Consider the following 21,076-nt stretch of genomic DNA (forward strand, 5'->3'; position numbering starts at 1 on the left):
TGTCTGGAATGATTTTGGTTCTGCCTAGCGCCTGGTTTGGGGTTTTGTGTCATGTGGCATATATGTAACCCCCCCCCCACTTACCACTGGACTTTTTGTGCATTCTCTTTTGCTTTTGTAAGGATGAATCCGCATGGGTGCAGATGGGTCTGGTATCTGAAGAGAGGAGGTTGCGATGGGTTGGCGATGCCTTTGGCATTGCTGGAGTTGAGGGGGATGTACATTGGTGCGCACACGACCATGGCACGGGGAGATTTCCGTGGTGATTGTGGGCATGGGAGGTGCACCATTTTGTCTTGTTTTTATAACTTCATCCTGTCTGTCCCTCGCTCTCTGATGAGGCTTTTTGAGTATCTAATCCTGTCTAATGATTATATTGAGCCGATGGTGATGTCGGTCTCCTGTTCCAATCCAATCATGTATGTTAAATCGTTTATCTTCCTATTCTGGGGGTGTATGACTTTGTAACTTTGTTGCATAATTCTTTAAAATGTAAAATTTCAATAAATATATTTAAAAATAAAATAAAAAGCAAGTACTCAGCATCAATCTCTGCCACTCCCAGACCCTCAGTCTCTCCCTCCTGACATTGTGATAATTTCCATAAGCCTCCCGATGGTCTCATACCCCTGATGCACAAGATAAGCTATTATAAACTTGGAGCACTTACACCTCTGGCTAAGCCAAGGCTATGATGATGGGGTGAAAGGCTCTCTATAGAAGGCCTCTCAAACCTCAGGGTGCTCAAGAGTGAGAGCATAAATTTGCACAGCAAGTGATACCGAATTGCTTCCTGATTGGGAGCACAAATAAGTTCCAATTCACCTCCAGCGGGAGAACGTAGGGATGAATTCTCCGCCGGCGGCATTCTCCATTCCGCCAGCAGCGCACCCCCTCCTGCAGGTTCCCCGACAGCGTGGGATGCCTAAAATGGGAAATCCCGTTGGCCAGCGGCGGGAACAGAGAATCCTGAGAAACATGCGCTGGGATGCAGAAAATTCGCTCCATAGTCTCCCAGACGGAGAATCCTGGCCTGAGTCTAAATTGTCACTGCTCTTTTTAACCAAAATATTGTCATTTGGAAGAGTTGGGAAGGATAAAGCACATGTAGAATAGTCTGAATTGAAAATTGGGTTAGCAACCCAAGAGAGAGGTTCAGAGTCAGATTGTGGAGTAGTAGGATTGAAACGGAATGGTGGGATTGCCACCAACTACTTGTGGTCGCCCTTGTAGTTTTGACCTGGCTGGTAGTTATATATTTAGGCCGCAATACTGCTGTGGCCTTGTGCGGGTCTGACAGCTAGCTTGGTCATCACTGAAATATGGGGCTGGTTCACTGTTTGTCAGGCTAAGTGCTGGCGGCGGCATGTGAACTGTGGCCTTTTACGACGCCAAAATTGGCGCCGAACCCTCACCGATCCTGCAACCAGTGGGAGGCTAGCAACCGCGCCGAGTAAAACCCCCGGCTCCCACAATATAAACGGCTAGAGAATGGCCAGGTCCGTGGCCGCACAGGCACACAGTGAGAAACCGCAGCGGTCGCGCCGTAAAACATGGCACCCAATTGTGCCCCCATGGCCACACACACACACCAATCCCCCCCACGGGGCCAGCCACAGACACCACACCGGATTCTGGGAAGGCCGGGAAACCACACACCCCTCGTGCGGTCAGGAACACGGCCCATCGAGGGAGGGCCTCCAGGTGATGCTCCAACGCCATTTCAAAGATGTGGGATGCGATGACGCCATTTTGGAAGGAGAGGAGGATAGAAAATCGGCGTCGCCCCTGATTTGGGCGTCGGAAGGGATTCTCTGCCCGATTACGATATCGGCGTCGGAGAACAGTGAATCCTGCCTATGGCATCACATCTGTAAATATTCAAATGCCAGCAACAGCCTTTTTCAGATGATCAGAGTTTGGAGTTTGAACAGCATCATCTTGCTGTTCAAGGTGAATGCAGTGATGAGATTCGTATTGTAGCACACTTGAACCAAATGGAGCATCACAGTTGAAGAACTGCTAGATTTTGTATTGTAGGAGATGAGATGCATGCATGGCATTCCAAGGCACCCCATTCAGAGCAGAATTGTTTATGATGCCTGGAATGGTATAATGCCGCCTCCAGAATCCACAAAACCTAGATCCAAATGAGAAAGGAGCTAATGAACTTGAAGAAAGTTATAAAGGTAATGCGACCAAAAGGTGTCCTAAACTCAGTAGCTGAAAAAAGTTTGTATGCAACACATTGTTTCCTCTCAGCTTTTTAAATCTGTACTGTTAGCCCATTCAAAACAGTGAAAAACAAACAGGACATAAAAGAGCAGGGCATCTCTCAACGCTGGAAGTGACCAAGTTAACACTTGTCACACTCGCCATTTAAACAGTATCCACACCGAACACCTGCACAACAAACACATGGTGCATGTTTACTAAGAAGTCTTACAACACCAGGTTAAAGTCCAACAGGTTTGTTTCGATGTCACTAGCTTTCGGAGCGCTGCTCCTTCCTCAGGATTCACCTGAGGAAGGAGCAGCGCTCCGAAAGCTAGTGACATCGAAACAAACCTGTTGGACTTTAACCTGGTGTTGTAAGATTTCTTACTGATCTCACCCCAGTCCAACGCCGGCATCTCCACATCATGTTTACTAATTCACAGGTATTGGGTTACGGCTGGACACTTGCGTGACTCTATCGGGCTGGATTCTTCCACCCCAAACGCCACAAGAACACCACGGGTGAGACCCGGACAATGGAAAAGTCCATTGATCTTGGGGGGGGGGGGGGGGGGGGGAGAGAATGATTCTTCGGTCGCTGGCCGGACGCGGCCGGAGAATCCTGCCGTTAACCACCTTTTGTAAAACTGTCTGATATAGGCCAACCAAACAAATACTACTGCAGTCTCTGACTATCTATTTCTACCTGGTGACGTCCCACTGCTGGGTCGTTTCCACTCTGGACGGTGGCCTCCATTGCGCAAATTATATTGATTCCTCAATTAATCACAGGGTTAACGTACAATGGATCAGACAGGTTTTCCTTTTGCACTGCCCCAATTCTGCTCATATTGCATTTTCTGGCTTGTAAATTACATAAGTATGGGGCTTATTGCCTGTTTTGGGCAGCCACCAGGGACACCTGAAAAATGTCCCAACCCAGTATGAGGTTAGATATCTTTCAGGCAGTATTTGAAAATGAGACACTGGTCCCTGAATTTGATCGTTATGTCCATTTTACATCTGTATAAGTGGCATAGCAAGATCTAATTTGCACCTCCTTTTCTTGTTCCAAATGAAGATTTTTAAAATTGTGGTCAAAATTAACAGAAAGGATCTAAAGATGCATAGAAAGGGGTGGAGAAAAAAAAGTATATATGCCAGAACAGCATTAGAAGAATATGATAAGAAAAGGCTAAACTGGGGGAGACAGTGAAGGCAGTAATCCAGATACGAGACTGTGTTCATGTGCTGGTTGGTTTTGAGGCTTGAAATGCAGAAGAGAGTCAGCATCTGAAAGAAGATACATTTAAAGCTTTGGCAAGGATCCCTCACCGCATCTATTTCTCCTGGTAACCTATCTCTCTCTTTCAGAGGCTATGCGATTTACAGCTAATTTCCAGGAGTTTCTAGTTTAATTGCAAATAATGTTGCATTCCATTTACTAATGTTAAGCACTTTCCTTTTGATTGTTGTAAAATTCCTGTAATTCTTCTTAGAGATATCAGGATAGATTAAACCCAGAGGAAACAGAATTTCAGTGTGTAACAGTCCTGCTCCTTGTTTGTCTACTAGATTATCCAGATCATTGTCAGCACCAGCTTACTGCAATAAAGATAATTTTCTAATTTAAATTGCAGCCTCCTCTTTAAACAAAATTCAGTAAATCTTCACAATTTTGGTGTTCAGTTCCAGGATTCAATTCCATCCAATAATTCCAACTAAAATGATGTAGGTTTTAAGAAAACATTTAAATCATTTTTACAATTTGAGTGCAGTCATGAGTGTATAGCATGTTAATTTGTGACACTGTCTTAACCGACTGCATTTTAAATTATTTTACGTTTTTTATCATCTTTGTTTACCCTTTTACACATTCTGATTTTTTGACAGGAAATCCACCAGCCTTGTAATTAAATGAGTAATTTTGAAAGCATAAGGTTATTGATGAAACAGAGTGTATATTATAGTTTGAGAAAATAAATGAACATTATTCAGACTGATCGATTAACCAGAACAATGAGATTAACATCACCAAAGCATATCCTGACTTGATGACAAAGGAATTAAATACTGGAACGAAGAGTTTGAAGAAAAATGGCATTGTGTGATAAGGCTACAAGGGACAAAAGAAAATTAAAACAGACACATACAGTAAAACAGAATGTGCTAGAAATGAGCAACAAGCTAATCAGCATCTGAAAGAAAGATGGGTTAGCATTTTAGGTATAGACCATCAAGAGAACCCGCTGCTAGCTATAAAGCCTTTACAAAAAAGATGGTGGTGCACAAGTACCGCACGCTAAAGTAAAGTCGCCATAGTCCCAGATGACCATAGGCTGCTTTCTCCTTTGAGAGGGAGGGCTGACTGGTGGTGATTTAACCTGAGGATCACTACAAGTGGCAAGGTTGATAGTCTTTATAATAATCTTTATTGTCACAAGTAGGCTGACATTAACACTGCAATGAAGTCACTGTGAAAAGCCCCTAGTCGCCACATTTCTGCACCTGTTCGGGTACACAGAGGGAGAATTCAGAATGTTCAAATTACCTTAACAGCACTTTGTTCGGGACTTGTGCGAGGAAACTGAGGAAATCCGTGCAGACACGGGGAGAATGTGCAGACTCCACACAGACAGTGACCCAAGCCAGGAATCAAACCTGGGATCCTAGAGCTGTGAAGCAACAGTGCTACCCACTGTGCTGCTGTGCTGCCCTTCAAGGTAGGCCCTCACTTGAGGTGGCGACGGTGTTCTCAGTCCCACCCAGTGACACGGCTGCTGCTGGTACACAGGTCGGATTGGGACTCGGGCACAGGTGAGTAATGGTGAGGAGGGATGATACCGCGGGATGGGAGGTGGGGGGGGGGCCTTCCACCTTCCTGATGCTGGATACCTTGAGAAGGCACTCTCCCAGTGAGCCTGCAAGCAAACACGCCAGGGTTTCCTTGTGTTCCCTGCAACGGATTTCCTGCCCGCTGTTGAGTTGATACCGGCATTAGTGGGATCAATTGGCAGGGCTGGATGGCCGTCTATGGGCCTTCCTACCGCTGACTTAATCAGGATGGAGGTGGGAAGGTGGCAATGTCCCCACCTGCTTGGCTAAACGCGGCCCCCACCTTAAGAAGGGCACAAGATTTTGCCCGGTGATTTCCTTCCCACCACCATTGTTCATGTATTGTAACACAAATGGCAACAAATCTTGTTTTACTCTTCAGTTTTTTGACCTATCCTCCTGTACCTCTGGGAGAATATCTTCTGGATCTCCTGCGGCTCAGATAGAAATTAAACAAAAACTGCACATAGATGATAATGAATTAGCCTCTCATTTAACACAATGACATAACTTGCTGTTAGTACATAAATCAAGGTGCAACAAATAAAGGTGTGCCACACATGAGCTAGATAAATACTTCCATCTGTGTGCCATTGGCTTCTGTTTATCACATGATAATTTTATACTGGAACAGATGAGCATACAAAATAATAAGAATTTCCAAAAATCTATTATTGTAGGCGACACGGTAGCACGGTGGTTAGCACTGTTGCTTCACCGCGCTAGGGTCCCAGGTTCGATTCCCGGTTTGGGTCACAGTCTGTACGGAGTCTGCACGGTCTCCCCGTGTCTGCGTGGGTTTCCTCCAGGTGCTCCGGTTTCCTCCCACAAGTCCCGAAAGACGTGCTGTTAGGTAGTTTGGACATTCTGAATTCTCACTCTGTGTACCCGAACAGGCGCCGGAGTGTGGTGACTCGGGGCTTTTCACAGTAACTTCATTGCAGTGTTAATGTATGCCTACTTGTGACAATAATAAAGATTATTATTATACTTAACTGTGTGCATTGCAATGTTTACCCTGACAGCTATTTATTCTAGTCAGACAGTCTACAAGTACAAATTATACAGCACTGAGTTTCCCACTTTAACACATTAACTTTCACAGCTAATTATCAGATTGATTTTTGAAAATTTTCTACCTTAATTAATACTTATCAGAGGGGTAGCTTAACAAATGTCCTGAACACATTCTTGTCTAAGGGAATAAATTAAAACAGGATGTAAAATGAGCTGCTGATTGACTGTTGCCCATTTTGCTAAAGCCCAATCTTATTCCTACACACTTAAACACTGAATCATGAAGGGTCATGCTATGTTGGAAGGTATGTCTTCCATTCAGCATTCTAACTTATGTTCCTGTCTCTTCCTGTAGGCATCCCCCAAGAGTAAGCTGCAGCTGCCAGTCCTGGAGACAAGGCCATCACCTTACATGACCCTGCATCACACACACTGCCTGTCACAAGTGCCAAGGCTCCAATCTACAATAGACTATCTTTTATGGCTTTAATGTACTGGGGGTGGATGGAAAGAGCCATTTCACACTGCCTTACTTCACTGTCTACGTAGTTACCCTGAGATTTGCTCCCATACAAGTCAATGGGCTTGCTGAGGAGGTGCCCAAATACAAGCATGTGCTGGAGTAGGTCTGGATATGGCTGCTGTTTTTCAGCCATCCAGCCTAGCCCATATTGCTTCATAAATGATAGAACATCTGCCAGATGGCCAGCTGGACCAAAACAATCATTGAGTCAGACACGGTGACAACAGTTACAGGGTCATCTGAGGACCCAGCAGAAGGAAGCACAGGATCGGCAGTGGTCATCCATAATTATCGACTCTTGAGTTGTATGGTGATACAGACCTTAATAGGCCTACTTTCAATTGGGAGTTTGATACCACAGCAGGATTGGAATGAGGTATCACTTGCCACCTTGTACACAACAGAGGATGGTCTGCATGGTGCAAAGCTACCCGACTCTGCCTTGTATGTCACTGATGTGTTGAATTGTGTGTGCTGTTGTTTACACTTACGCAGATGACAATCTACACAGTCTCTGCTGTGGAAACTTTGGTCATACTGCATGTAATACACCTTTCTCGAATATTAACATTCCTGCTGTCGAGTCTTTGAACTAAAACTCCAGGATGCATTTAATGACCACCTTCATCTAACTACCCTTCATGGGCCTCTCCTGCTGACTATGTCACTGCGAATTATCAGCAATGCTGCATTGAACATAAGGACTAGGATCTGGAATACACCATGTGGCACTGCGAGTATACTCCATCGTTAAATAAGATTATGGCTGATCCATGATTCTGATTCAACTTTCCTGTCCGATCCCCACATTCCATGAGTCCAAAAAACTACTGATCTCAGCCTTGAATATCCCCAACGACTCAGCATCCACAACACTCTAAAGTAGAGAAATCCAAAGATTCACAACTCCATGTCCGAAATGACCAGCCCCTTTATCTTGAGACCATGTCCATGAATTTTAGACTCTACAGCCAGGGAAAACAGCCTATAGGCATCTACCCTGTCAAGCTCTCTCAAACTCTTATATAATGAGATCACCTCTCATTCTTCTAAATTCTGGAAAATATAAGCTTGATTCTACTCAAATTCCCCTCACAGGAAAAACTCTCTCTGAAACACTTGGATGTAGGTACCTGTCTAACAAGCAGACATCTTTTTTCCCTATAGATTTAGAGTACCCTATTCATTTTTTTCCAATTAAGAGGCAATTTAGCGTGGCCAATCCACCTACCCTACACATCTTTGGGTTGTGGTGGTGAGACGCACGCAGACACGGGGAGAATGTTCAAACTCCACAAGGACAGTGACCCGGGATTGAACCTGGGTCCTTGGCACCATGAGGCAGCAGTGCTAACCACTGCACCTAACAAGACGTCTGTAGGAATTCTCTAGACGTTGGGATTCTCTGTTCCCATCGGTAGCACGCACCCACCCGCGGGTTTCCTGGCGGCGTGGGATGGCTTCAATGGGACATCCCATTGACAAGCGGGAGTAGAGAATTGCACCGCCAGGGAAGGAGACGCCGCCAAGAAACAAGGGGCAGAGGGATCGGAGAAGCCACCCCATCATTCTACAGGTTAGATTCTCCAGTCCCCTGGCCACATGTTTCTTGGCGGCGGGCTGTTCGCTGCTGGTGGGTCCTCTACTAAGGGCGGCACAGTAGCACTGTTGCTTCACAGCCCCATGGACAGGGTTCGATTCCCGGCTTGAGTCACTGTCTGTGTAGAGTCTGCATGTTCTCCCAGTGTCTGCATAGGTTTCCTCCGGGCGCTCAGGTTTCCTCCCACAAGTCCCGAAAGACGTGTTTGTTCGGTGAACTGAACATTCTGAATACTCCCTCAATGTACCTGAACAGGCGCTAGAGTGTGGTAACTAGGGGATTTTCACAGTAACTTCATTGCAGTGTAATGTAAGCCTACTTGTGACACTAATAAAAAAAGATTACTCCTGTTGCTTGTCAATGGGATTTCGCATTGAAGCCACACCACCAGGAAACTCGCGGGTGGGGGTGCACTGCCAGCGGGAACAGAGAATCCCGACAGCTGGAGAATCCAGGCCTACATATATTTCAGCATTAGTTCAACCCAACATGCTGTGCTCTTGCCTTTATACTACATGCCACCATTTATCTATTGTAATCTGAGGGCAGGACTCTGACCGTGTCTGCCCGGCAACCGGCGAATCCTGCCCGAGGTCAATGGACTTCTCCATTTTCTGTGACTCGCCCGTGGCATTCATGTGGCAGGCGCGGCGGAGAATCCAGCCCTGATTTTCCTGCCCATGCACTTCATTATTACCCTAATCTTTATATAATTTCCTTCTGAACACCATTTGACTTCATTGCACTTATGGTAAAACATGGATCATAAGCCCATTGCCTGAAAGAAAATGCCTTCTAACCTGTTCCTTTTGGGAACAATTCTAAACTTGTTATCGGTTCACTGACTGGTGGAAATAATCTTTCACTATTAACCGATTTTGATATTTTTGAAGAGGTTACAGTCATTTAGCCTTCTCCCCCTTGTAAATGTTTTTATAACCCCCACACATCTCTAATCATAATTATATATACTCTCATCTCTGGTGCCATTCTACTAAATCTACATTACGGGCAGGATTCTCCGGCCATGCCCACCCGCAACCGGAAATTCCCGCCGGAGGTCAATGGACTGTTAGGTACATGGTCCGCGTCCTGCCCATGGCGATCTAGGGGTAGGTGGGGCAGAAGAATCCGGCCCTACACCTTTTTATGTGGTGCTCATTTCTAGGACTGTAAAAATGCTCAGAACTGAACACAGGACTACAATTGTGAATTAACTAGTGCCTTGTACAGGTTCACTGTTACCTCCGTTCCTCTATATGTAAAATTTCACCTGGCCTTTTGATGGCTTTTTCTAATTGAAATCCAGCGTTTAAAGATCTGTGTATCTAGCGTCCTAGATATCTATTTCTTCATTCCATTGTAAAGTATACTTTTGAGAGCATGTTTCTATTCACTAGTTTTTCCCTAAAATGTGCTACTTTATGGGTGCGATCCAATGAGCCGCGACGCAGAGTGGCCGATAAAAGCCGGGAGACCCCGCTCTGGGGATCTATCTGGCTTGCAAAGCCTAGCGGGATCTAACGCGATCTCGCAAGACGTTGCAATGTAAATCCCGCCCTTTTTTTTTTTAGCAAATCTGCATTTTAGAGCGAGACAGCTAGTCTCACTTTAATGTGCAGTTTCGCAAGGTACCCAAGGCGTTGGGATCTATCCATTTTGCCCCGGAGAACCTGGGCGAGTGCTCTTCAGCATTGATCCCCAGAAATGGGGACCAGATGGAACAGTACTTGTGGGGGTCTCCAGGGGATCCTAGGCTGGGCGCATGCCTTTTGAGCAGGGTGGTAGCCTGGCACTGCTGGTGCCACCTGTTCACTGGCAGGGACACTGCCAGGTTAGCAGTGCCAAGCTGGCATTTTCTGTGTGCTGGTGATTGGGCGGGGGAGCCTGTGTTTGGGGTTTGGGGGATTGTGTCAGGGGCCTCTGCGATCGGGACGCCACACTGGGGTGTTTGAGCGAGCGGACTCCTTAGTGTTAAAAACTGGGCAATGTGCGACCTTGGCCGCATGTTCCTCATTGAGGCCCTTTATTTAACGCGAGTGGTGTTTTATAGCCATGTGTTTCTCGGGGCTGCGAGTGCCAGGAAACACCTGGTACATGCGCTCGCTATGGGACTTGTTCCCATTTAGTTTAATCTCGCCCTTTATGTTTAGCTGGATTTATGCTAATTTGGCAACTGCTTTGAGGGTGGGAGGTATTGTAAAATTCAGCAAGTGGCTTTCCTGTCCGTCCCCAGCCTGTCTGACATTTTGTGGGAGGCAGTCAGGCCTGTTAAGGCCTCAAGGAGCCAATTAATGGCCACTTACGGTTTTAATCTTACCCCGCCATCTGTGGCAAGGGGAGGCCCGCACCCTGCAGGAAGCCTGGTAGCTTTGATTCTGCTGTCAGCAGCTCCAGGAATGGCCAATGCACCTGCCTGGAGCTGCTGGGTGATGGAGTTGCCAGCTATCCAATTGGCCAGCAGCTCTCTAAGGCAGAACTTCCTCCTGAGATGTGGCAGAAGTCTTGTCTTAAAGCAGTTAACGTTTCTTCCAGTGTTAAGTTGTTGCAGGACAGCCATCAGTTTGATGGGCGGACTCGCCACCAACTGTTTAGCCAGAGGAGGTTTGGGACCGTAGTGCCCTGTAAAATCCAGCCTGTTCAATTCGCATTTAACAAATATCTGACTACATCCCTAATCTGCCAAAATAAAATTTGCTTTTTATACATTTTGCTGTCTATTCCTTTTTTCGGGTGTGCACATAAAAAACGCAAGTATCAAAGGGTCATTTATTTTTTTCATTTCACGAGATGTGGGCATCGCTGGCTGGGCCAGCAATTTTATTTCCCACATCTAATTTCCCTTGAGAAGGTGGGTGAGATACCCTCTTGAGCCGCTGTAATCCATATGTGTAGGTACACCCTTGGTGCAGTTACGGAAGGAGTTTGACTTATATATTGTCTTTTGCAAGTATTTGGAAGATCTTTGTGGTATAAAAATTGAGGTGCAATAAAAGTTGCTATTGCCCTTTGGAGGGGAGTAATCCTTGGAGCACTATTACAAATCATAAAATCTTTGAAATTTGCAGCACAATAGTTGACCTTTGTGCCTACGCTGGCTTCCTCTCCTTTGTCCATTGACCGTTATCTACTTCTTGCCGCTTGTGTGTTATTGTACCCTTTTCTCCACTGCTGTTAGCAGAGCTTTCAGCTGTTTTGGCTCTACTCTGGAATTCAGTCCACAGAATCCTCCATCTCACTGCCTGTTTCTGTGTCCTTAAAACTCTTCTCGACGACTGTTTCTGACTTTTGGTTAACTTTCCTAACTCAATGTTGATTTATTTATTTCCATTGTGAAGTGCTTTGGGACTATCTTGTATGTTAACATCACTATTTAACTGGAGGTTTTTAATATGTTTTTTGCTAAATGTAAGGTATTTCAGAACCCTGATGCTTAAAGTTTATAAAGCTGCACTAATGTTAACATGATCAACGTGACACCAGAAACCATGCAATAGACATATAGTAAGAAACGGTAATTTGTAGATTCAACAAGATGAAGCATCATGTTCAATTATTCTCTGGATTAATACACCTATATTGTTCAGCTTATAAATAGTGAAATAAGGGCGGCACGGTGATGCAGTGGTTAGCACTGCTGCCTCACTGCGCCGAGGACACGGGTTCGATCCTGGGTCACTGTCCATGTGGAGTTTGCACATTCTCCCCGTGTCTGCTTGGGTCTCACCCCCACAACCCAAGGATGTGCAGGGTAGGTGAATTGGCCACGCTAAATTGCCCCTTAATTGGAGAAAAAAAAATTGGGCACTCTAAATTTAAATAATAAATAAAAGAAGGTTGAAAAATGTTTTTAATTAATTTAAATAAATAGTGAAATATATTGCTTCTATACTTAATATTTATTTTAAATGTGTATTACTCCATTATTACTTAGACCTTATGATGCTCGATCAACCTATCGAGCTTTACAGCTTGTTAGTTAATAATAGTGGAAAAATTGGGATTGGGCTTTAGTCAACTATAAAGAGAATCAGCGAAAACTTGGTCTGACCTCACTTGGCACCCGCACATACTGGCGGGAATTCTCCAGCTGTTGCAAATCACTTTTTCCACTGGCAGCACACCCCACCAGCGGGTTTTGCGGCGGAATGGGATGGTTTCAATGGGAAATGTCATTAACAAGCGTTATAAGGATAGGATCCTGCCACAGCGAATGACACGCAGCCGAGAAACACATGGCTGGGGACCGGAGTATCCTGCCTACTGACGTTCTCATGGCAGTGGTTGAATATTAAATGATTTCCTTCCCAGCAGCTCTGAGGCAAATTGCAGCATATGTACTGTTGCCCATATGAGATCAGCGAACTCAAAAATGGCCCGCAAAAAAAATCTGAACTTATTTGTGCTTTTGGGCTCAGATATAGCATGGGCCTTTTGCAGTTAAAGTTCCCTCTACTGAGTCTAAATATCAGGCAGAATTTTATGTGGCCGGATTGGCAAGGTTGGGGAGAGGGGGGGGGTGGGGGTCGCTGATTTTCCAGCCCCGAGTAGCCTCGCAGATATGATCGAGTCCTGCCGGCGCCATTCACCCCTGGTTGCTGCCGGCAAGAACTCTGCGCGAAGGGTCGGGAGGCAGCCTGTGGGGCGGGGAAATGCGATCCTTCACCCGGGGGGGGGGGGGGGGGGGGGGGGGGCGCTCCGATGGGGTCTGGCCTCATCCCCCCCCGGGCCTACTTTACTGCGTGGCCGGCCCCTGAACACCGGCGCCATATTGGGTCGGGGCCTACGCGCTGAAGAAGCCCCCCGCGCATGCGCAGGGGGGCGCGGCATGATCCGCTCCAGCACCGTGCTGGCCCCCTGTGGGGGACAGAATCGGTCGTCCCCGTGCCTGTCTCCATTTTGGAAAATCCCCCCCCCCCCCCCCCCCATATCTCGCCATGATTGCATGGTAGCACAGTGGTTAGCGCCCCGGCTTGGGTCACTGTCTTTGCGGAGCCTGCACAGTCTCCCCTTGTCTCCGTGGGTTTCCTCCGGGTGCTCCAGTTTCCTCCCACAAGTCCTGAAAGATGTGCTGTTAGGTGAATTGGACATTCTGAATTCTCCCTCCGTGTACCCGAACAGGCGCCGGAATGTGGCGACTATGGGATTTTCACAGTAACTTCATTGCAGTGTTAATGTAAGCCTACTTGTGACAATAATAAAGATGATTATTAGTAATGGGGGGCAGGCAAAGCTGCGGGCAGTCCTCCCGTCCTCATGCCAGTTGAGGCCCTTAAGTGGCCAGTTTCTGCCAGACCCCTTTTCCATCAGAGGCCTGGTCCACAACCTTGTCTTATAAAGACCCAAGAAGGCTTACCCACTTCTGGGGCGAGATTCTCCGACCCCCCGGCCGGGTCAGAGAATCGCCGGGGGCTGGCGTGAATCCCGCCCCTGCCGGGTGCCGAATTCTCCGGCACCGGATATTCGGCGGGGGCGGGAATCACACCGCGCCGGTTGGCGTGCCCCCCCCCCGCGATTCTCCGGCCCAGATGGGCCGAAGTCCCGCCGCTAAAATGCCTGTCCCGCCGGAGTAGATTAAAACACCTACCTTACCAGCGGCGCGGGCGGGCTCCGGGGTCCTGGGAGGTGCGCGGGGCCATCTGGCCCCGGGGGGTGCCCCCCACGGTGGCCTGGCCCGCAATCAGGTCCCACCGATCCGCGGGCGGGCCTGTGCCGTGGGGGCACTCTTTCCCTTCCGCCTTCGCCACGGTCTCCACCATGGCGGACACGGAAGAGACTCCCTCCACTGCGCATGCGTGGGAATGCCGTCAGCGGCCGCTAACGCTCCCGCGCATGCACCGCCCGGAGATGTCATTTCTGCGCCAGCTGGCGGGGCACCAAAGGCCTTTTCCGCCAGCTGGCGGGGCGTAAATTCGTCCGGCGCGGGCCTAGCCCCTGAAGGTTGGGGCTCGGCCCCCCCCCAAGATGCAGTGCATTCCGCATCTTTGGAGCGGCGCGATGCCCGACTGATTTGCGCCGTTTTGGGCGCCAGTCGGCAGACATCGCGCCGATACCGGAGAATTTTGCCCCTGGTGTCACTCCTGGGACGGGCGAGTTGGCCGGCAGCTCTCAAAGGCAGGGCTTTCTCCGCAGTTGGCCAATTATCAGAGCATTAAATGTCTGCAGAGCAGCCTGTCTCAGCGGGGGCAAGTTTTACAGCGACTTTATTGGCAGTGGGGTGGGAAATCCAACCACCCGTAAAACGCTGTTTAATGCGCCTAAACTCTTGTCTCAAAAGTGGGTATCCTGCTCACTATTTTTACGTTCTGATCCACAGGGGGAGCTCCTCAGTCATTTACATATTGTAAACCTCTATGTGTTGATATACATCCAGTTTGAATTATATTTTTCTTCATTCATTAATTATACTATGAAAGTAGATGTGAGTAAAAAGCAACTTTCCCAACTTCTTACTCTGAATTGTTAGCACAGTATATCCCCGTTGTGTATCGAATTATCATTTTGTCCCAGTGGGTTGGCTCATACTTTGGTAATATGCCATAAATAAACAAATTACCAAACACTGGAGACACCTTCCTATTGTTCTGCAGAAATGATTTAATGGTGAATAATATTTGTTTTTTTATTACAGCAAATGAAAACTCCAGAAAACCGGTTTTCAGGCCACAATGTGACACCACAGTACAGGATGCATTCTTACTACTCTGCAGCCTCATACCTGGGTCAAGGCCTAAGTACAGCTGCTTGTGTTCCTCAGCTGTTTACCCTGGAAGATGGTTCTTCCTTCTCAGATGTAAAATCCAATGGTAGGTTAAAGTTTCCCCCCCCATTTTATTATAAAAATTAAGTGCGTTAAATAAGGCAGACACAGTCAGCATACATTCCTTTCAAAGTCAATTTATTTGCCATGCACATAAAGTCCTTCTTTGGAGTGGATGAATTACGTGCTCATGAAGGTAAAGAGAATTGGGCAATAGAACATGTTTTTCTTTCTTAATTGAATGTCAACATCAGGCGTTCCCGAGATCGTATATGGCAAAGGCCAGAGACCTGGTAAATTTTCCTCTATTCTGTCCAAAGAACGTGCATCAATTGTGGCCTCAAAAGTGTACTCCCCACTGCACCAGTGCGATTTTTCTTTCCCACATCTTCTTGTACAATTTTTAAATCTGTCTCCCTTTACCTTTAAATATTTTTAGGTGTTATTTTCCTTTTACCATGAAAAATGAAAGCAAAGAAAGTATCAAAACATTGCAGTTACAATGCATATAATTTGTTCCAGTGTTAGTTTATTATTAGTTATATCTTAAAACGTTAGGACATGGTTAACCAAGGAACAACATCCATGACAAAATAAAAATTCAAAGAAAAGAAAAGCTCACCCATCTCGTATCTTTTATAAATAAATACAAAGGGAATGCTGCAAATCTTTAATATAAAGAGAAAATACTGCAAGTGCAGAATAGTTTACTCAGCATCTGAAAGTGAAGTGAGCTCAACATTTCAAATGTAGTTCTTCTCCAGAATTTCAGTCAGAACTGAATACTCAATGTCTTAAAACATTTAATAATTTAATATTATTAAAAATAGCTGATAGGAATTTTAAAAAACACTTCACTCCCATTGTTCCATGTTCTATCCTTAGCCCCCTTTCACTGCACAATTTTCACCCGTACTATTGTTAAATCATTGCTTGTGCAATGATTTAACCTTTTTAAAAATCTAGGCTATGGCTTTGTGGCTGAATTCTGCTGAGCATTGGCTGTCCGAGTATGAGGGACATGACTGATGTAACCAGAATTCCTTTGTCATTGGATTCCTTGGGATGAATTTGGATTCCCATGATAGGCAGCTTGCCTCATTGGTATCTGTTTTCTACCATGATAGGAATGCTTATTTACTTAAAATATGAGGGAGGAAACAACATTGATCAATAATGTACGTAGAGTGAGCACATTCTACTGAAAACATCTGCTTTCTGAGAGAGAAGCTGTAAGGATACTCAACATGAGGGAAGGCGATAAATATTTTATCATTGTTTCTTCAGTGGCAGTGTTTAAAGACAAGTTCTTCATCATGGCAGGGCAAATTCTAAAGTGTGGGATTCTGATGCAAGCCTGCATGATCTGTGGACGTTCTTTCCACACTTGGTGCTCGCACAGTCTCTCTGAGCAGTTGTCAGTTGAACAAAATTATGGCAAAATATTGGGCTTGAGACTGCCAAAAACTTGCTAGGATATTTATAGCTAGCAGAGAGGAGAGTTTCCATTCCACCTTGCGAAAGACTAGCCATCCACAATTTTTGGAGACTTCCTACTCCAATAGTGTTTTTCTGCAAACATGCTGCAACTATTTTGCTGCCCATCAATATGGTGCAATATATGTGTGTTCAGAGATTTAGTGGAATAATACCCGTAAGATTATGTTTACCATTCCAGTGTATTTTAGTGTAGTCCTGTCAGAAATCCAGGAATTGGAGTGAATGACTTCCTGCGCTCCGCAAACAATCCAGCAAACAAAATCCTCAATCTAATTTAGTTCTGACTGTTGTAACAGTTCCCCAGAATTTGATGAGGCTTGTTCCATCTTCCAGATTAAAATCTTCTATTTAAAAATGTGTGTACCTCAAGTTTGCTTTTCCTACGTGCCTGTTGCTGTGTAGAATTTAGTTTCCACTATGTGTTATAAATGTAACCTGCAGGTGGTATGCTCTACACTGTTAGAGGAATAAACACTATAGCTCAAAGATATAATTTGGACTCCTTCCCATTGATGAGTGGATAAAGGCAGAGTGTAGCACTTAAGTCTTACAGAGCAGAAGTTCAAGGTTAGTCCTCAGTCTATTCTGAGTTTGTTGATCTCAGCTGTAGTAATGCTCAGGTTGCAACAATTTTCCCTTAGCTGACTTAAGAATCCTTTAACCAGAGAAGGGGAATAGCAGACTGGCTTCTGCTTCTCTATCCTGTCGCTTCTGCTGGCATATATATTAACGTATATATGTGAGGATTGGATTGGATTTAGGGTGCTATTCACAGATAAATAGCTGAACAGCACTCATTGTCTCGACTCATGAGGAATAGACCATTGAGAAATGCCACTGTCTCTTGAACTATCCCTCAACAAGAGGCAGAGTTTTCATGAAGAAACAAAACAAGTTGAGGAGGAATATAAATTGATGGCTGAGTGGGAAGAAATTCATTTTCTACAAGGTACTTGCATTTGCATGTAAAATAAATTCTTCCAGTTTTTAAAGGAAAATGCCATTACTGCTACAATTGCCCTCAAGTACCATTTTCCCCATTACTCCTTCATCAAAAACAGCATGGTCACTGGTAACTCTTTGGTGTGTCCATGGAATCCAGGATTGCTATAAGGGCTTAGGGAGGGGATGTAAATTCTAAATAGTTTTGTTAATACCGTTGTAGAGTGATTGACTGTATTAACAAAACTGCCATTCAACATTGTGGGGCACTTCCAAAAAAACTTCCATTGCTGGACTGTGATTATATGGCACAGCCGCCCCGCCATTTGTCTCCCAACCTAGTTGTCCCAGCTGTGTCGGCACCTTCCCAAGATATTTAATTGCATCTTATTCCCAATCAAGACTGGGACCAGGCAAGGAGCAGGTCAGGAGTTCAGCCCCCAGGATGGTTCCTACTGAATTCGGACCCTGTTGATGTTACATCAGTTACAATATTGGACACTAATTTTCAACAGGAGAAAAAAAGTCACGGACTAGATCAGCAGACATTTGATACTGATCACAGAGGAATATCAAACTGCCAAAAAATCAATCACAAAAACTAACTGCGGAAGAGATGATTTGTGTGACAGAAAGGACAATTCTAAAATCCCACTGTTTAGATTCCCTTTAACCATGTTTCTAGTTCGATTTCATTCATTTATTTGGGAATGTATGCCTGTAAAAGAAAAGAGCTTTACTGTTAACACTGAGAGTCTCCTGTCTCATGTAATGCATTGAGAGGTGGAAGCACAATAATTTAGCGCACTATTGTTTCACTTCTGGTATCTGGCTTTAAATCAGCCCAAGCTGATGGGATGAAGGTCTCCTCGCTCTGCTGGCTGTAAGGATCCCATGTGAAATTAATCTAGGCAGTCTCAATTTAGTTCCTTGTGTGTATGGACCCACAGCACAAAACTGCACTTAATTTGACACTAATTGACAATCTTACTCAGAGACTGGTGTATGGGAAATGGAAATATTGCACTGGTGCAGTCGGGAGTGCTCTCCTGAGGTTAGGATTAAAGCGCGTTGTTGGAGCAAAGTAAAGGGAGCTTTACTATGCAGCTGTTGCTGCTGTGCCTGACCTGGGAGTTCTTTATGCTGATACTGGGTAACTGAACAGGGAAAGTTTTCCATTCCCCCAGCACTACCATTTCTCAATGAGGACTAAAATTCATCGCAAAAAAAACAAAACAATCTGCAGCGGTTGCTGGTATCACTACACCAAGATCAGAATTCTCTTTGATGACTCTATTGACAACATCCAGAAGCCCTGGCCATCCTTCAGGAATGCCACTCAATGCAGGCTCCTGAGTGTCTCTGGAGACAGGAACCTCTGAGTCCCTGAAGGTAAAGCTTCTTGATAATGTTCTTGTTACATTTTCTCTTCTGAAAGTGCTCAGTTATCACTGTTAATAGCAATATAATGTTCCAGTACTTTAATAAAGGAATGGAAACATTATGTTAGCAGTACTATATGAGCCGTACAAACACTGTTTAGTTTGCTTACCAGATTCGCCAAAGGAATACGAGTGTGAGGACTTCTCAGCCTGAAACTGTTCCACCATCAGAGGTAATGTCAGGGACCAAATAACAAATAAAAGCTTCTTCTATCTGTTTTTTGTAGCCAACCTTTTTGCTCATCACTTTATTTGTTGCTGATTTCTATGAACAAAACCTATGGGATCTATCTAAAACATGTTCAAAGTACCAGATGCATTCCTCAAGAAGTAATTGTCTGCACAATTTCTGCACATGGTTTGAAAAAATAGAAAAATCAGACTAATGGGGAGAGTTACGTAGATAAATCTGGAACTTTCAACACCTTCCAGATCGAGCACAGGAGAGGTTGTGGTCATTTATCTGCAAACTGAGACAGTAGCAACATACTTAGAGGCACTGCAGTGAAAGCACTTAGCAAACACATGTCACTTACCAGCCTACCCTTTCCTTCTCATTCAGCCAAGTAGTGAGATGATGACTAACTGGTAACTAATCTCCATAATATCTGCATCAATCAAATTCTTAACTCTGTTTATTACAATGGAGCCTAGTTATAAGAAAGTGCTAGAGTCAGTAAATGGATTAGATCCAATTTGGTTGAGTTAATTTAATCATCATTGTAACATGATTACAGGGCAGCATGGTGGCGCAGTGGATTAGCCCTGCTTGCCTCACGGCGCCGAGGTCCCAGGTTCGATCCCGGCTCTGGGTCACTGTCTATGTGGAGTTTGCACATTCTCCCCGTGTTTGCGTGGGTTTCGCCTCCACAACCCAAAAATGTGCAGGCTAGGTGGATTGGCGACACTAAATTGCCCCTTGGAAAAAATGAATTGGGTATGCTAAATTTATTTTTTAAAATAACATGATTACCAATTATTTTTGCACTTCTGTTAAGTGTGTGTTAGAACAAATCTTGCTTCATATAGCACAAATTTGAAGATAGAACAGCTGGAAGCTAAGGCCCGCACACCTATTATGGTGGCTAATGTTACAGCTTAGTGCCTTTGCAAGTGAGATTGAGAGGTACTTTACTGACCTGCTTAATTTGAGTCCGTTTACCAAGTACAGCTTTTCTGAACTTTGATACTTGTACAACTAGCTATTACAAAGTATTACTGATGTAAATATATAAATGAAGAAGTGAGTGCATTAAATGTCAGTGTATACTAGAGTGATACTGTAATGTATTTTATCAAATGACCATAAATGTAATTGGTACAATATCTGCAGAATCTTTGCAGGTAAGTAGGACAGCTGTTTTGGGTTATTTCAGGAAATTATGTGCAGTGACTGTTTTTGCAATTGTATTTACTTTGAAGCATAGCCAGCATATCTACATTCATTGTAATTGTTTTTCGCACCTGGCCATAGTGAAGAAGGCATTGCCAGCAGATTTCCAGCTTTCTGGCTCCTCTGTCATCCAATCAAAGTAAATTTAAAGAAGGGCTAACAGGTGCCAGAAGTAGCATAAATGCGGTTGCTTACATGAAGACATTGACCGTTATCTACTCACGATAGCCCGGGCCACCTACTGAGTTCATTCTATTTTCTCATGAGAATATAGGAAATGGTAAACTACCCTTCCAGGGTATTGTGCTTTATAAATCTATGTTCAAAATCTGAGCTCAGATCAAACCATTCTAATATCTTCCTGCTCCTAATATTTAGACACTGTCAGTGTCTCCAATTACAGAACATAGAACATACAGTGCAGAAGGAGGCCATTCGGCCCATCGAGTCTGCACCGACCCACATAAGCCCTCACTTCCACCCTATCCCGTAACCCAATAATCCTTCCTAACCTTTTTGGTCACTAAGGGCAATTTATCATGGCCAATACACTTAACCTGCACGTCTTTGGACTGTGGGAGGAAACCGGAGCACCCGGAGGAAACCCACGCAGACACGGGGAGAACGTCCAGACACCGCACAGACAGTGACCCAGCGGGGAATCGAACCTGGGACCCTGGCGCTGTGAAGCCACAATGCTATCCACTTGTGCTACCGTGCTGCCCTAAATTAGATAACTGAAGTATATCTTACAAGGCTGTGAAAGGAATTTTAATTACACTATTGCAACATCTGTTTTAACAACTTGCACAACATTGCCACAATTAACCAGGAGAGAATGTTAGTT

At 45.0% G+C, this 21,076-nt stretch overlaps 1 protein-coding gene across 3 annotated transcripts in view; it reads left to right on the top strand.

Annotated features, from left to right (window-relative positions):
* Positions 1 to 21,076, top strand: part of dmrt1 (doublesex and mab-3 related transcription factor 1) — a 181,830-nt gene that overhangs the window by 111,950 nt on the left and 48,804 nt on the right. For 2 of the 3 annotated variants that reach the window (XR_011949144.1, XM_072516878.1), the window contains exons 5-6: positions 14,824 to 14,998; positions 18,950 to 19,009. Coding sequence is in view for 2 of the 3 variants with exons in the window: in XM_072516878.1 (XP_072372979.1) it covers positions 14,824 to 14,998; positions 18,950 to 18,990 (216 nt within the window). In the remaining variant the exon portion in view is untranslated. The remainder of the gene's footprint in view (positions 1 to 14,823; positions 14,999 to 18,949; positions 19,010 to 21,076) is intronic. The other variant, XM_072516877.1, reaches the window with a different exon arrangement.

This window comes from Scyliorhinus torazame, chromosome 9 (genome assembly GCF_047496885.1).
Source record: "Scyliorhinus torazame isolate Kashiwa2021f chromosome 9, sScyTor2.1, whole genome shotgun sequence".
Taxonomy (NCBI): Eukaryota; Metazoa; Chordata; class Chondrichthyes; order Carcharhiniformes; family Scyliorhinidae; genus Scyliorhinus; species Scyliorhinus torazame.